Source organism: Buceros rhinoceros, unplaced genomic scaffold, assembly GCF_000710305.1.
Source record: "Buceros rhinoceros silvestris isolate BGI_N320 unplaced genomic scaffold, ASM71030v1 scaffold3412, whole genome shotgun sequence".
In the NCBI taxonomy this organism is placed as follows: domain Eukaryota; kingdom Metazoa; phylum Chordata; class Aves; order Bucerotiformes; family Bucerotidae; genus Buceros; species Buceros rhinoceros.
The window spans coordinates 26238-44043 of NW_010399317.1; the positions used below are offsets into that span (position 1 = coordinate 26238).

Sequence of the window (17806 nt, forward strand, 5' to 3'; positions counted from 1 at the left end):
AATAATAGTAAGGCTGGAGTTACATATTCAGGGGTTTAGCCCTACAGGGCTCACAAATGTCTTTCATCTTACTAAAACAACCTTAAACAACATATCTTAAGTCTTCCTAAATATTGCTCTGCTGTAAACATTTAACAATTCCTTTACAGGGGGCTTTATGTAAAGGTAACATGCAATAATTGTATCAACTCAGATATACTGTCAACTAAGCCTTGGTCACAGAAAAAGAAGAAAAAAAGCCGAAGTTCTGCAAGGAATATTTGTCTAAACTTGCTCAATTATGAAGCAAAGAAACAGTCCTTGTGAAACTAGTAGAAATAGTTGTAGAGCGACTAAAATAGCCTATTCAGAGAGAACACCATAAATACCACAAGCAGGCTGAATTCTTATCTGCAGCTGCGCAGGAAGAACACAAGCAAACCGAACTGAGCACCATCTTCTATGTATCAAGGCCACGCAAAAAAATTGCCTGTTGGATTCATAAATGCAGGCTGGGAGCATAAAGCAAACTTTGAAAAATAATAAACACGGATATTTCAGTATTTATGCTATTCCTATTCAATAACCCTCCAGCATATTTAATAGAAATAATATCCTCCCTCTATTTACCTTCTCCTCTGGGTCTGGCACGTTGCCTTGATCCTTTTGTTGAAGGCTGTCTTGATAATCCTGCAGGACTTTCACTCTTAAAAAAAAAAAACAAAAAACCACACAAATTTATATAATTGCGTATTTTTAAATTACATATTTATATATAAATTTACTTACATGTGTTGTTTTTTTATCTATATGTATTATACATAAAAATATTCACTTACAAAACTGACCCACGTATGTAAGCTTATGTCAAGTCTCTTTTCCACAGAGCCTGCAGGTATTTTTCTGGGATACGTGCTACCCATTTTCTTTTAAATGAATCCTTACGATTAGATTTCATTATGGTAAAGACAACTTCCACATCTGAACTAAGAGTATCACTAAGTGAAACCTGTAGAGCATCTCTGATGCCAGTGTTGGTGTTGGGACAAAACGCTCAGCTACCAGTGAGCAACTGAAAGGGGTAAGATGCTTCCCATCAGGTATATGTTTCAGCTACACGGTTCCTCTTTAATATTCTGGGAAATATAAATTTCAATCCAAAATAGAAGCCAAGACTGAAAAACTGTTCCACTAGATTTGCAGAGTCTTTCACTCAAACGGCAACGTCCCTGGACAAAGACCCTGAACAAACTAAGAACTGGGTCCTGCCAGAAAGCCTGGCAGACAAGCAATGGATCATCCGAAGGTGCAGCTGGTACAGGAAGGAGGGTAAGAGTTCAAAAGTGGGAAAGATCAAACTGGAGGGACATTCAGGACACTTCTGAGAACTCTGACCTTAGTCCTAAAGCGATTCAGACAAGCCAGGAAATTAAAGCAAGCAAGTGCACCCAAGAATTATTTTGTTGGCTCTGGATGTTTCTTGCACTGCCTAAAGTCAAGAAGACCTGACTGACAACAGTTCCTGCACATTACACATCTCAGTAGTCATATGTCCTTGGAAAGGAGCAAGTTAAATCAGCAGCTCCACTCGGCTGGATCTTGGGAAAAAGATGTGCAGAAGCAGCAGCCTCTTGTGAGACGAGATCCCAGGAAACAGGACTACTCAGACTGAGATGTTGCCTGTGTGTGATGAAGTAACTGAGCGTAGCACTGGAGAAGCTGAAGCTACAGCACTTACTTTACAAAAAAAGCTCAAAATGACATCCTGGCAAGAGCAGGCAGAGGGGCAAGTCCACAAGAGCTGTCACTACTACAGGTAGAGTATGCTACAGGTTTACCACTTGCTCTACCTGAAGAACAGCTGGAGCCCAAACGCCTCTAGAGAAGGTGCAAGGGGTAAAGGTTGGGGTGCCAGCCCAGCAAAACTCCTGGGTATGGGATCATTAAGGAATTAGTAGCAGTAGTAATAAGAAAGACATTTTTTACAAGGAATAAATTTTCTACACTGAGGGTGGTGAGACACTGGCCCAGGTTTCCCAGAGAGATGGTAGAAGCCCCATCCCTGGAAACATTCCAGGTCAGGTTGTTTGGGGCTCTGAGCAACGTGTTCTAGTTGGAGATGTCCCTGCTCAGTGCATGGGAGTCAGACTAGATGACCTTTAGAAGTCCTTACCAACTCAAACCACTCTGATTCTATGATTTTACATTTCCATCCTCTCTCCCCTTATAATATGTCTCTGCATCTTGTTCCCAATCCTGAAATACGTTTAGCACCTCACAGGATTTCCCCTTAACTGACTTCTGGCAGTTTGTGTAAATTAACAGTCTGTGCAGTTTGCATCCAAGATTTCCTGTCAACCCTGCTGATAATGACTACGTCAGTAACACAAAAGAGAATTACAAATTCTTTCATTTCTATGCAAATATTAACATTCTATGTTCCAATAACCCGTATGACAAAATTGTCAGATTACATAATGTAAAATATTCATTTTCATTAAATTTTGTATATTGAAAAATGGACCAAATATGTCGTAACGGAAAATAACGCTATAAGATGTTTTGAAGAACAGGATACTGGTTGGTATTTTTACTCAAACTAATTCAGGTAAGCAACCCACCTCTATGATCTCACAACAGTGTACCCACCAGCCCTGAAGAACAGCTACATGAAGGAAGGGAATAAAGTTGACATGTTAGGAACATGGTGATAAGTTTGTGTTGACAGCAAATGTTGCTTTATTATATACTGTAATGTACCACGAGCTCAAAAGTTCTTGAAAAAGGGCAAATGCTTATTAACAACAGACAATCACAGTATGCAAAGTGTGATAACCTGAGAAGTCAAACTACTTCACGAAATCACAGAATTGTTTTGGTTGGAAAAGACCTTTAAGATCAAGGCCAACTGTTAACCCCCAGGTCACCACTGAACCATGTCCCTCAGCACCACATTGACAGGTCTTTTAAATCCTTCCAGGGATGGGGACTCCACCACTGCTGCCCTGGGTAGCCTGGGCCAGGCCTTGACAATCCTTTCAGGGAAGACATTTTTCCTAGTGTCCAACCAAAATGTCCCCTGGTGCAACTTAAGATTTTTTCCTCCCGTCCTGTCGCTTGTTCCTTAGGAGAAGAGACCAACCCCCACCTTGGTCCAGCCTCCTTTCAGAGAGCAAGTAGGTCTCCCCTGAGCCTCCTTTTCTCCAGGCTAAACACCCCTAGATCCTTCAGCTGCTCTACTCTTGTACTCCAGACCTTAGATCTATTTGGAGGTGTTTTACAGGACAGTGAACAGTCTACACGAGTGTCAACTTCATCAGTGGGTTTAGGTCCTTTAGAAAACACATCTCCTTCACCACCATGATTGTACTATGACACGCACACTCAAAATTTCAGGATTCAATCGACCAAAAGAAAGCCCTCCATCCTCCACCTCACAAAAATCTAGATGAATGGGCAGTACATGATCCTGCTTCAATGCAAATCAGTTTTGACTTACACAGATTATTACAATTATTGGATGCACAACTAGAGCTACCAATATTTTTGTTTCCCTTTAGGAAATACTGGCATGTTATAAAGAAAAATAGAACTCCAAAATGGGACTGGGAGGAGTGGCTGACACACCGTCAGGCTGTGCTGCCATTCAGCGAGACCCAGACAGAGAGGAACTGAATGAAGTTCAACAGGGCAAGTGTAGGATCCTGGCCCTAGGGAGGAATAACCCCCTGCACTAGTACAGGTCAGGGGTTGACCTGCTGGAAAGCAGCTCCATGGAGAAGGAGCTGGGAGTGCTGGTGGACAAGTTGCCTGTGACTCAGCAATGTGCTCTTGGTGTCATGAAGGCAAATGATCTCCTGGAGCGCATTAAGAAGAGCGTGACCAGCAGATCGAGGGAGGTTCTCCCTGCCCCTCTACTCTGCCCTTGTGAGGCCACATCTGTAGTTCAAGAAAGACAAGGAACTACTGAAGAGATCCAGTGGAGGGCTAGGAAGGTGTTCAGGGGACTGGAACATTTTGTGCCAAGGAAAGGCTGAGATTCCTGGGGCTGTTTAGCCTGGAGAAGAGAAGGCTGAGAGGGGCTCTGATCAATGCTTATTGATATTGCAAGGGTAGGAGTCAAGAGCATGGGGCCGGGCTCTTCCCAGTGGTGCCCAGCCACAGGACAAGGGTCAACAGGCACAAACTGGAACACAGAAATTTCCATCTGAACAAGGGGAAAAACTTTCCTGTGAGAGTGACGGAACCCTGGCATAGGCTGCCCAGAGAGGTTGTGGAGTCTCCTTCTCTGGAGAGGTTCCAAACCTGCCCAGACACCATATCCCGGACACCCTGCTCTGGGTGAACCTGCTCTAGCAGAGGGTTTAACTGGATGATCTCCTGAGGTCCCTTCCAACCCCCACCACTCTGGCATTCTATAAAATGCATAGCTAATATTCAAGTGGTTAACCTTAATCGTAATTCACCTTAATCACTACCATCTTTTGCATTATGCAAGGAGCAAAAATAAAGCTCACATACCCTCAGAGTCTGGATCGCCAGGCCCGCAGGCCACATCTGGTACACTCAAACTTCAGCAGCAGCTCTTTGGGTGATGTCATTATTAGCACAGATGGGGAAGGAGTTGAGAATAGGTGCTGAGGCTTCTGGAGGAGGGGGTTCAGCTATTGATTTATGTCAGGTAGCAACTACAAACACCCCTTAACATTTCTGTAGAGCCACATGCACACACTGGTGACAAGTGTGAAGTAAAAGCTAGAAGTTAATTGCTATGGTAGCACACAAAAACATAAATCCCACAATATTTATGATTTTAGTCTTCCCAAAGGGAGATGAAATAGGTCATTCTTCTTCTGACAAATGCAGAGGCTCCAAGATTTTGAAAAGTGGTCACTGGAGCCATTAAAAAGAGATCTGACACTTCATCTCACACCATCCTGGAAAAAACATATTAAAATGGAATGCTGGATGGATGGATGCACACTGCCCAGTCTGGAGTAATTAAGTTTCTATTTGGAGAGGGTACAGCTCCCTGCTGTAACGTGTTCAATCTGCTGCTTTGTCCTTCACCCAAGCAAGGGAGAAGGACAAACTGTCTGTATTTCCTGCATTTTTCCCTAAACCAGCTATCGGTATTAACAGGTAGAATTTGTTAGTGTGCAACAGCAATGAGGAGAGATCTCTACTTTTGCTAATGTCAGTCTCACCACTGTGGAGATAAAACTTATTAGGAAACATATTCATCAATTCTCTTTTCCTCAAACGAAGGCTTGTGAGATGGCATTCTATTGGTGTTCACATCTGCTAATTAAAACTCTTTAAAACCTTTTAAAATCCTAAGTTTTAATGATGGATTTCTATTACATGAGCCAGTTATGAATAACCAACAGCAAAAAGAGAGGATCATCCATGGGAGCAGTTGAGCCATGTCCACCAGATTGCCATGGAACAATTCTCTCTGTTGCTTCTAGGGCAGCTAGGTCTTTTTGTCATGCAGTAGTTGTTTCATTATACAGTCAAGATGAGTTCCAACAGAAATGAAGTTTGTTAGATATGACTTAGAGGCTGATTCAAATGACTAGTTCCAGAGCAATAGAGTTTGTAGGGCAAATATAAAAGTCATTATAGAAGTAGCCAAAAGTGACAGGATATTACAAAAAGCTGTAGCCAAGAGTTTCGGCAGCTGTCTAAAAACTAGAAGAGTCTTCCAACGTGTTTGGCCTCAGGGGTAAATGACATACCTGTTCTGCAGCTACTTTCATATCAACGCTCAGAAGTTCTACAACCTGAATAACCTTTTGTCAACAGAGAGAGCTCTCTTTATTATTTAAAGGTCAACAAGTCATGCTATGAAGTGTCCATTTTAAAGAAGACTTTTACCCGAGACAGGCTGAGAGCTAACGGAATGCATCTTGACTCACTCTGAGCACAAACAGTGTGGAATGTAACAGCCAGGCTTGAAGCAGCAAGTCTCCATGTGTTAGCCAAATGTCTCTTCTTAATTCCTACTTATATTTGCTTTCTTTTAGTTCCAGAAAATTATAGATAGCCATGCGATGACTATTACGTGCTGGGTAACATACAAAGTTTCTTCAGTACCAGAAAAATACATTAAAAATTAAAAAAAGTCAACCCGTCAAAAATTTAGTAGTATTTTAAAATTGGCCTTTGACAATTACCAGCAAGGAAAATTAAGAGTTGCATGAATAGAGATAGAATCTTACTAAGACTCATATGAGCAAAGCCAGGAACTAAACTTTAAGTGCTAGGTTTGCTGTACATGTAGAATATGGAAAAAAAAATCTAAATTAATTTGTTCTCTAAAGTAACTGCAGCATAAAAGCTATTCAGCCTGAAATCCCGTGGACATCTCAAATAAAATAAAAGTTCTCATTTCCCCACTGCTCTTTCCCCCACTGTTCCCCTGTTCATAGGTTGCCAAGCAGCATGTTTGAAGACAGGACCTAATTCAAATACAGAAGAAGAAAGATAAAAGTCAAGTGGAAGAGAAATAGCTCACTGCACCGTGAAGCCATGTAAGGACTAGGCCTGGAAAAGAGAAGCTGTGACTGGGAGGATGAGGATGAAGAGAGCAGGACCAGGAGCCGGGGAAAATGCGTAAATGAGCGCAACGGGAACAAATGAGAAAAGAGGAGGAGGTTAATCCTTAGTGGGTGACGTATCAGCCACTGCTGGAGAGGAGCTCTTCAACTGTTTCACTTGTATTATCTTTACAAAAAGCTAAAGACAGATGCTGAAGATTCATTAATTATGCAGCAGATTCTACAAAATATGGTTACTATTATGATATTATATGCGCATAAAGACATAAGTTGTTTCCTTTCTTTTTAATTACACTTGTTTCACTGCCACGTGACTTAAATGGAATTTAAATCAGGGTAAAACCCTGGAAATCAAGGTGTTACCCTGCTGGAAAACTACTGTGAGGACAGGAAGCTCAACCCTGGTCTGTTAAACGCACTGTCCAATTATTTCATGCTGGAATTTCCTCTAAATCACTTTGTGCGGCTGTCTGAGCTCTAAACATTCGTTTGGAGCATTTTAGTTTCGTTCCTCTCTTCCAGAGTCTTAAGATGATGACTGTTAGTCATGACTCTGGTCGAAAGCGTGCGTGTTCATCCTCTGAAAACTAAGCAGTGTCTACCGTCACACAAGCAAGGAGAGGAAAGCATGTCATCGAGATTTAAGGTAATAAACCCACAGGCCTTGGAATCACTCCCAAAAGCACTTAAGACGGGAAATGAAACTTCACTGCCCCAGTGTATTACTATGGTGCCCAAGAGCACTACGATAGTTTGGGATGAGGCTCAGAATTTCCATTAGAGACCCAATTTGCAGGAAGTTTAACTTGGCCATGAATATTTGCTTCAGGCTAAAAAACTATTTTATAAGCTCTCCCTCCAAGTGCCAGTAATTTAAAAAGTTTGGTTGGATTTCAGTCAAAGAATAGCTATAAATTTGTCATCTCGTGTGGAAGACACGATGATGCCAGTGGCCCACAGACTCTCAACAGAGAATCCTGCTAGACTTGGGATCCTGCCTATTTTTTCGTAGCCTGAGCTGCTTTATGTTCATTTATTGAAGTTTCAGTCTTGACACAGTTAGCCATATGGCTCCGTAGCTCCCCAGTCTGCCTTAAGTCATTGAGAAGCAGCAGATGCGGACACAATGGTATCACAAGCAACGGCTACTGTTCAGAAGCAACCGGTGAGTTGCTATTCTGCACTGCCACCATCCAGCTGCAAAACATGGGACCAGACACCACACTGGACTAATTTTTTTTTTTCCAAAACAGTAAAATCTATTAAAGCACAAAAAATTAACAGCTTTCAAGGAAAAGCCTTTCTTACTAACAGCTCTCCAGGAAAGATTCAGAGGAATAGACAGAAAACTCTGAACAAATAAGTATTTTTCCTTAAGTACCCAACATATCCATACGCAGAAATAAAATCTGGAAAATGAAATACACTGAGTGGTTTTATTCTTCTCCAAGCTTGGAGAAATTAAAAAAGAAAACAAACACACCAAAACCACCCAACAACCAGAGAAGCATCTATTTAATCTATTTTACAGACCTAAAACTTGTCATCTACTGACCTTTCAATCCTATATTCCTTCCATGCAGACTCCCAAACCACTCTAAAACGCAACACTTTCAATATGCACCTTCCCAGATCTTCTTGACTACTAACCTTGTTATCTGGCTGGCTCTTGCTGTCTTTAGTTGGCCTCTGCATTTTTCTAAGCGTGGTTTCCTCTGAATCTGCGGACTGAAAAGAAATTAATTGCTTTAGATTCAGCGTGCTGAGCAGCAAGCTGCTTACCTGGATAACGGGAAGGGGAAATGACCATAGAGTGAAACTGAGCACATTAGAAGGTGCAGCTCTCTGCCTTATCCATCCACCTGCCCTCTTTACCTTGACTCTCCCACAAAGCAGACTAAGTGAGCAAAATAACAGAATCACAGAATGGTTTCGGTTGGTAGGGTGATGACCTCCAAAGGTCATCCACCCCAAACCCCCTGCAGTGAGCAGGGACATCTTCAACTAGAGCAGGCTGCCCAGAGACCCGTCCAACCTAACCTGGAATGTTTCCAGGGATGGGGCTTCTACCATCTCTCTGGGCAGCCTGGGCCAGGGTCTCACCACCCTCATCTTCCTTAGATCTAGTCTGAATCTTCCTCTTTTAGTTTAAAACTGTCACCCCTTGTCCTGTCACAACAGGCCCTATTAAAAAGACGGTCCCCATCTTTCTTACAGGCCCTTTTAAGCACTGGAAGGCTGCACTAAGGTCTCCCCAGAGCCTTCTCTTCTCCAGGCTGAACAACCCCAACTCTCTCAGCCTGTCCTCACAGCAGAGGGGTTACAGTCCTCGCATCATTCCTGTGGCCTCCTCTGGACCTGCTCAAACGGGTGCATGTCTTCCCTGTGCTGAGGGCCCCAGAGCTGGACCCAGCACTGCCGAGGCAGTCTCACCAGAGCGGAGCAGAGGGGCAGGATTCCCTCCCTCGACCTGCTGGCCACATTAATGCGGATGCAGGCCTCCTCTGGCCCCGCTCCAGCAGGTCCCTGTCTGTGCTGTGCTGAGGAGCCCAGAGCTGGACCCAGCACTGCAGGGGGGTCTCCCCAGAGCAGAGCAGAGCAGAGGGGCAGGATTCCCTCCCTCGACCTGCTGGCCACATTACTGGGGATGCAATCCAGGATACAGTTGGTCTCCTGGGCTGCAAGCACACATTGCTGACTCACGTCCAGCTTTTCATCCACCAGCACCCTCAAATCTTTCTCCACAGGGCTGCTCTCAATCCCATCATCCCCCAGCCTGTGTTGATGCCGGAGATTGCCCCAACCCAGGTGCAGGACCCGGCACTTGGCCTTGTTGAACCTCATGAGGTTGACATGGGCCCACTTCTCCAGCTTGTTCAGGTTCCTCTGGATGGATCCTGCCCCTCAGGCGTGTCCCCACACCACTCAGCTTGGTGTCATCCGCAAACTTGCTAAGGGTGCACTTGATCCCACTGTCTATATCATTGATGAAAATATTAAACAACACTGGTCCCAGTATGAACTCCTGAGGGACACTACTTGTCACCAATCTCCATCTGGACATCAAGCCATTGACCACTACCCTCTGGATGTGACCATCCAACCATTCCTTATCCACCGAACAGTCCACCCATCAAAGTCATACCAAACCCTCACAAACGCTTCCATTTCAGGACAGTAATTGCTGTTATAGAAAGTACTTCATTGTCAAATGAGCAAGAATACAAATATGCAAGGTCATAGAACAAACTTTCAGTCCCTATCACGGTGAGGGAGAAATTATTCTCTGAAATAACATTTCAGTTACCTCTTTCTCTGTTTTATCCTTTCCACGTTCTCTTAAATGCTCCCCATCTTTTTCTCTGTCCCTGTGTCTATCCCTTTCACGATCTTTTCCTCTGTCTTTCTCCCGTTCTCTGTCCCTAGCCTTATCTTTGTCTCTTCCCTTCAGTCTGTCCTTTTCTCTTCCTCCCTCACTTTTCTTCTCTCTTTCCTGTCCTTTATCATGCTCGAGATCATCTTCTCGTTCTGTGTCTCCTTTCCCCTTGTTTTTTTCTGTTTCTCTTCCTTGCTTGGTTGTTCTGCTTCTGTTTCTTTCTTTTTCTTGTTTTTCTCCTTCCTTAATGGTCTCTCTTTCAGGGACTTTGTGCCTGTCTTCATTATCCTTCCGTTTATTGCTTTCCTTCTCTCTTTCTTTGCTCTCTTTCAAATCGCCTTTGGGTTTTCTGCCTCTGCTTGAGCTTCTGTCTTTAATTTCCGTGTCTCCTCTACCCTAAAAAGTAAGTAAAAACTAAAAATTAAGTACAATACATGGCAATTCTATCACACAGTTACTTTACACAGACAAAAACACAAGCTAAAACAAAAAAACCCCCAACCAAACCAATCATAAAGAGTGGTTGACCCTGTACCCCACAGAAACTGCACATGCCTACCTCTCTATGGCTTTTTTGTTCTTCTGCTTTGGGTTCTTGGCTTTCTTTCTCACGAGATTTAGAAGATGGAGGCTTCCCTTTAACATCGGCTCTTTCCCCAGCTAAGATCCTTTTTACAGCAACGTCACTGGACAGCTGCAAGAAACAGAAAAACATCAGTGAAACAACTGAATTATTTTATTAAATATCTCCTCTCTCATCAACATGACTGGCGTTTGGGTTTTGTTTTTTTTTTTTAACTAAAGCTTATATTTCTGCTCTTTTGGAAACATCCTTTTGCAGCAGCCAAAAAGTTCTTTTAAGTCAACACCTCGCCTTAATTCTTGTACTGATCTGATGATACATATCAGAGCTATAGAACTACATGGTGATTTTATGTATTATAGCACAAGAGCAATTCTCATTGCAACATTGCAGTATTTTTCAGAATGCTAAGAGGTAAAGGACTGCCAAATCCTTACACTATGACTGCTAGATCGGTTAAACGCTCTTAAAATCACCTTCTGTGGCATTTGCATCCACTCCCAGGCCACTCCACTTTCACCTCATACTTGCTCAATCAGCAAGTCTCTAAAGACTAGAACTACCCTATGAATGACTTTCAATAAGCTGCAGTTACACTGTTTCAAAAGCTTCTGCAACTTGTTAATTTGCTAAGATGACAAGCAAATATTAATTAGATCATTTAGGCAGCAAGTTAACGAAGTGTTGTCATGTTCAAGTGGCAAGGAGTTTGATTAATTAACAACAAAAAAAATATCATCACATTGCCAGGGAATTCTCCTTCCTGAAACAGGAACAGCTTTTAGATCACTAAAATTCATAATCCTGGGGGGCGACTCTCCATTCTCTGCTGGTTTGTAAATGCCAAACTATGAATTTTTGTGGTTTCCACATGCGGACACAAGCCTCTGCACATTTACAACACTTGCTGAACTACTGAACTCCATGCAGCGTGCTTAGCCCAGAATTAAAAGTATCAAGCTAGAGACCAGAGAAAACCTTTTCCACAATGCACACTGAGCCCGATAAAAGTCAATAAAAGTACATGATCACACAAAGATAATCCAAACTAGACTTGCAGACAGCCTGTAAACACTATAGTATCTCACAGTTAAATGCACACAATTTACTCACAAGGGTTTTAAATAATATCTTTGTTCAAAAATCTCTGTAATACCAATAAGCGAAGAATTCCCATTATTTTTAATGAAACAATTATTTTAAGAATGCAGGATATTTGAAGACTTGCCTGCCCCTGCAGTTATTTTAACAGGTTATCAAATTTCTCCTTTGATGCATTTCCGTATTCAAAAAAGTTAAAAACAAAACAAACACACACAAAATAGCAGCACATAGGAAAAATTACTTTCAATACAAAATTAGAGATTTGACTCATATTTTAAAGGAGATAAAGGTGGCAATGTCTGGTCATATAATCAATGTGCCTGCATCCAAAAGTTTTTAAAGTTCTGAAACTTCATAAATAAACGTTATTAAATAAACAGTGAATAAGGTGAAAAACAAAAACCAGAATATATTAAAAGTGCTGAAATATCAAGAACTTATTTGTGTTGGGACTTGCCTTAAACTCTGCTAAAGGTGAGGGTGCCCAGGCAGCCAAGAAGACCAAGAGCATCCTGGCTTGTATCAACAACAGCGTGGCCAGCAGGAGCAGGGCACGGATCATCCCCCGTCAGCACTGATCATCAGCACTGAGGAGGCTGTCCAGTTCTGGGCCTCTCACTCCAAGAAGGACATTGAGGTGCTGGAGCGTGTCCAGAGAAGGGCAATGAAGCTGGTGAACTTGTCTGGAGCACAAGTTCAACGAGGAGCAGCTGAGGGAACTGGGGGTGTTTAGCGTGGAGAAAAGGAGGCTCAGGGGAGACCTTCTTGATCTTGACAACTAGTTAAAAGGAGGCTGGAATGAGGTGGGGGTTGGTCTCTTCTCCTAAGGAACAAGCGACAGGATGAGAGGAAACAATCTCAAGTTGCACCAGGGGACATTTAGGTTGGACACTAGGAAAAATGTCTTCTCTGAAAGGGCTGTCAAGGCCTGGCCCAGGCTGCCCAGGGCAGCAGTGGAATTCCCATCCCTGGAAGGATTTAAAAGACGTGTCAATGTGGTGCTGAGGGACATGGTTTAGTGGTGACCTGGCAGCGCTGGGTGAACAGTTGGACTCAATGAGGTTAAAGACCTTTCCTACCAAAACGAATATGTGGTTCTGTGATTATAGCTCTCTCTTGTTATTAAGTGGTGATCCCACACTTACCTTGTGCAATTAAGAATAGCAGATGAGTGTCAATAAAGTTAATTGAAAATAAGCTCTGATAATACATCTGTGTGTATAAAATACATAAGTGATGATATACCTTATTCAAGCAACACTTCCCAATTGCTTGAAGAAATTCATTGGTTTTTTCAGGTTCGTGTCCAGCCACAACATGCACTGGTTTTACTGACAGCGGCTCTCCCGTCACCATTACAACGGCATCAATTGCTTTCTGAAGGAAGCTGATTTTGGCATCTTTATCCTGGTAAAAGAGCAATTCAGAAACAATACTGAGACTCCCAAATAATTCCACACACCATTTAAAACCTAGAAAAACTCTGATGGGAGGAATAGTTGCAGAAAGCATCCATACAACACGAGCAGCACATGGTTTGTGAGGTCAGGAAAAGGGCTGCCCCTGATTTAGAGTTAATTTGTTTCTGACTAAGAAATTACAGCTTTGATACTGCATTAACATTGACCTGGAATGACCCAAGTGAAAGTATAACTTTGTCTTTTTAAGATGTTTATCATTTAGCTCCAGTGCATTTTAAGATGGCTGTAAGACCCTCGGCACTCTATTTTCCAGCATTACATGTGAAAGATTAAGTTTTGTTTAAGAAATGATTGCAAGTTTTACCAAAAGAATCACTAAAGGGTTACAGCGAGATTGCAACAGCAGGTATTGCTTAGAAGGACAGTTCTTGCCTTGAATATTTTCCAACTCAGAACTCCCAGAGTTACAGGACTAATGTGAATCTACATTGAGGACCTGATGTGCTTCTAGACATATTTCACGAACCAGACTTAACAGGGAGTAAAGAAAACACACGAAAGATGGTAGGAAAGAGATACAGGCATGTCTTTTTATCTCAATTACCAGATGTGTTTAGTTTTACAATTATACTTTACAAACAACTTGCCCCAAGTGCCCTTCAGTAGAGGTGATGGCTTTCGGGGATTACACAAAAATAGTAAGATGAAAATTAAAGATAAAATAAATAAACCAGCACCAAGTAAAATTTTATCGGAAGGTCCCTGGCCTAGAGATTGAAACCATGGTGTGAAGTCTCTGCAGCTGCAGAATACTCAGGTGGGGGGTGGGAGGGTTTTATTAATAAAACATAATAAAATTCAAGGAATATTTACCAGGCCCAGCACAGACATCTACTCACTCACCCTTTACAGTCATAAGTGAAGATAAAGAAAATATTTTACTAGCGTGTTAAAAAGTAAAACGTGTGAGAAGAATTCCGTGTGTGCGCTTTCACAGGCAGCCGTTCGAAAGAATACAACCTTCAAACCGCTAAGTGAAGAGCAGGACACCACCATTTCAGTTCATGCAGAAGAGGAGCAGTTGCAATTCCTCTGTTAAAACACCTGACTTTGCATTGCAAAATCCTCAGGTGCACAGTTCCAGAAGGACCTGGATCAGATTTGCCAGATGTAGCAATGCTGCAGAAAGCAACAGAAGCGAGTGTTTCCTTGGCTGAGCAGGGCCAAAGCTCTTTACGGGCTGTCTTGTAGCACCGGAGCTGGTACCTCAAGTCCCAGAGCCACTCTCCACAAACAAGAACTGGGTTCTGCTGCAACCACATTTACTGCTGTAAATGACAGGTAGTTAAATGCGCAGGGAAAACAGTCACCAGAGTGAGGGTACTCCCTGTCTTCAGCTCTTCCAAACAGATGAGAACTAACAAATGCCACATAGCCGGGATTTTCAGATTGTCTCTGTTAACATCAGGGGTACTTTGTCCTCACTAGTGCTCCCTGCATTCAAAAATAAGAAAGGAAAGGAAGGAAATGCTGCAGCCTCCTTCTGTTAACAGTGGTCTATCCTTTCGAGGACATATGCAACCTATTAACTCAGGGAAGAAAGCATTAAAGAGAAGTATACAATCTTTCCATCTATAAGAGAACAACTTTTCACCAGACCTAACAAGAAGAACCTTTTTGATAAACACACAGACAGCAATATCAGCCACCAGAGATGGCAGAAGAGGTGGACTGGTTTCAGAGAAGTCCCAACAATTAAGGAATCCTCCTGCTTTAAGCTCTCCTTACATCTCTCTCTCTAACTGATCGCTATGACTATACGTCCCTGAAACAAACTGGAACTCAGTAAGGTTCATGTACACACTCTGCACACCAGATATGGCTGATGGGATGCTTCCAGCCTGCCTCCTGCAGGCTTGTACAAAAGAGGAGGGGACCAGCTACTCAAGCAGAATGTGTTACGCCAATAGTGGAGAAAGAAAAGGCAACACAAAAGAAAGTGTGGGTACTGCAGGACACCACTGCTATATGCAGGTGGGAGAGGCGAGTTGAAACTAGGAACAAAGACAGCTGCTGCACATGTGTGCATGATCAGGTAGCCAAGAAGGCCAACAGCATCCTGGCTTGCATCAACAACTGTGTGGCCAGCAGGACCAGGGCAGAGATCATTCCTCTAAACTGGGCACTGAGGAGGCTGCACCTTGAACATTGTGTCCAGTTTTGGGCCCCTCACTATAAGAGGAACATTGAGATGCTGGAGTGTGTTCAGAGAAGGGCAACAAATGGAGGGTCTGGAGCACAAGTCCTATGAGGGGTGGCTGAGGGAACTGGGAGAAAAGGAGGCTCAGGGGAGACCTTCTCACTCTCTACAACTCCCTGAAACGAGGTTGTAGCAAGGTGGGAATCGGTCTCTTCTCCCAAGGAACAAGCAATAGGATGAGAGAAAACAACTTGAAGTTGCACCAGAGGACATTTAGGTTGGACACTAGGAAAAATGTCTTCCCTGAAAGGGTTATAAAGCCCCGGCCCAGGCTGCTTAGGGCAGTGGTGGAATCCTCATCCCTGGAGGGGTTTAAGAGACGTGTCAATGTGGTGCTGAGGGACATGGTTTAGTGGTGACCTGGCAGTGCTGGGTAAATGGTTGGACATGATCTTAAAGGTCCTTTCCAACTGAAACAAGTCACTGATTCTATGATGTTGCTGAGCATGTAAGGGGATGTCCAGGGCCCAGCCCCAGCTGCAACGGGGGCTGGACCACAAGCTTTGGGCTTTCCTAATTTCAGTCTCCATACTTTATGATCTGCCACAGCACAGACACCTGACAAAAATCACCTGGCAATTTTTCCCAGATGATCCCAGATCATCACACCAGGTGAGTCTCATTCCCTAGAGTGGAACAAAGCAGATCACCCTCGCATAGAAATATATAAATATTTAAAAGATGCGGCACTTCGGGATGCATTTTAGTGATTATTTCACTCTTTCGATCCACAAATAAAACACGCGGTACTCTCCCAAGAAGAGGCAGGACGTGCTAAGCTGCTTTTCATCACAGAACCTACTGACAAGCTTTAACAGGGACAGCTCCAACAAAAACGACAATCCCTTGTAAAAATAACCTGGATTTTAGTTATCCCAACACAACAAAAAGCGTCACAGAAAGAAACCCACGTATCAGACCAGTAATTAGCGACAAGAAGTACATAAAGCATGCATGCAATTGGCTATATGGAGGGCAAGCCAGGCTCACAGACCTCATACTTTCAGTTGCTATGTCAAACAATCACCAATGGAGGTAGCTCCAAACACTGCAAACACACAAACACTGCACTGTTTGCCATGAATAAGCAACAAGCATTTCCAGTCAAGTCAGTGGATGGGGAAGCCAGCAACAGCTCAGCAAAGAGGCAAACAGTAGAAGAGCAGCAAACAGCGACTGAAGTCACCCTTGTACTTAAGAAAAGCATTTTCCAGCAATGACATTAACCTCCTCTTTCAGTCATTAGCTGTTTGTAGAGTGTAATAAACCTACTGTGGAACGCAAGTACTAAACAAGTCCTGGGATATTAAGCAAGAATATTTACTGTATATGTAAGTGTATATACACACACATATATAAAGCAATAAATATAAACCATACGTTCCACTGAGAGTCCACAAGACTCTCTAAAAAGCTGTGCATGGATTCTGTGTTTGTGATTTACTACCAGCACCTGACTACTTCAAGGCAATCTTGCTACATGATGATTCTTTTCATCTGTAATGCAACTGTATTTCAGAAACTTAGATCTGGTGATAGATGAACCCTCACTGTTGTGAAATCGGTACAAAAAGAGTTCTCTACGCACAGCACCTTCTTTATGTCACATCCACAAATAGGTGTTCACCGTATGCATTGCCTAATGGCACCAACAGGCAACAGCTTTTACAATTTCTTCAGAAAATTAAAGGCAGGTCCTCGACATTGAACACAGAAAAGACCAGAAGTACCTTGTAGCAAGCTTCAAAGAATATGAATCATAGAACCACAGAATAGTTTGGATGGGAAGGGACCTCTAAAGATCATCCAGTCCAAGCCCCCTGCAGTGAGCAGGGACATCTTCAAGTCGATCAGGTTGCTCAGAGCCCCAAACAACCTGACCTGGAATGTTTCCAGGGACGGGGCTTCTACCACCTCTCTGGGCAACCTGGGCCAGTGTCTCACCACCCTCATTGTTAAAAATTTCTTCCTTAGATCTAGTCTAAATTAAAGCTAAATAAATAAGGCAGTTTCATACCCACCTTAACATTATCTGATTTCAACTCAAAATCCGTGTAAAGTCCTTTCATAAAACCCGTCACTCTAATTACCTTCAAAACAGAAGAAAAGGAGTAAGTTAAGAACACTCGAAGACCTCTGCTTGGTAGAGCTTGTGTGGCAACAGAACATATGTCGGCCTTATTTGCCTTCAGAGATGATACCTCATTTAGAACGATTTCTAGAGCAGGTTCGGAGGTTTGCTGTGTCTCTGAACACACTCTGGAACAACGAGGCTTAATCCTTGCTTATGGCTCAGGCCTCCCTTCCTATTTAATACCATCTTTAACCTTGCTGGTTGGTGAGTCCAGGAGGTTCACAGCTTAAACACCAGCATACACATTCTACACGCAGCTCTGTGTTTACTCCCTGCTGGATTTCTTCACATGTGACTGTACACAAAAGCAGCCCACCACTGAATGTAAAAAAAAAAATAAAACCAAACCAGCTTTTTTAAATGGGAGGTGGAAAACCAACCTACTG

The 17806-nt window shown here is 42.9% G+C and overlaps 1 protein-coding gene across 1 annotated transcript in view; it reads right to left on the bottom strand.

The window, feature by feature from the left end:
* Positions 1-17376, bottom strand: part of LOC104489260 (TRAF3-interacting protein 1-like) — a gene marked incomplete at both ends in the record, with an annotated part of 42924 nt that extends 25548 nt beyond the window's left edge. Inside the window, 6 exons of the mRNA XM_010131402.1 lie at positions 610-685; positions 8193-8270; positions 9850-10314; positions 10478-10612; positions 12851-13012; positions 17308-17376. Coding sequence (XP_010129704.1) covers positions 610-685; positions 8193-8270; positions 9850-10314; positions 10478-10612; positions 12851-13012; positions 17308-17376 — 985 coding nt within the window. The remainder of the gene's footprint in view (positions 1-609; positions 686-8192; positions 8271-9849; positions 10315-10477; positions 10613-12850; positions 13013-17307) is intronic.
* Positions 17377-17806: the final 430 nt, after the last annotated feature.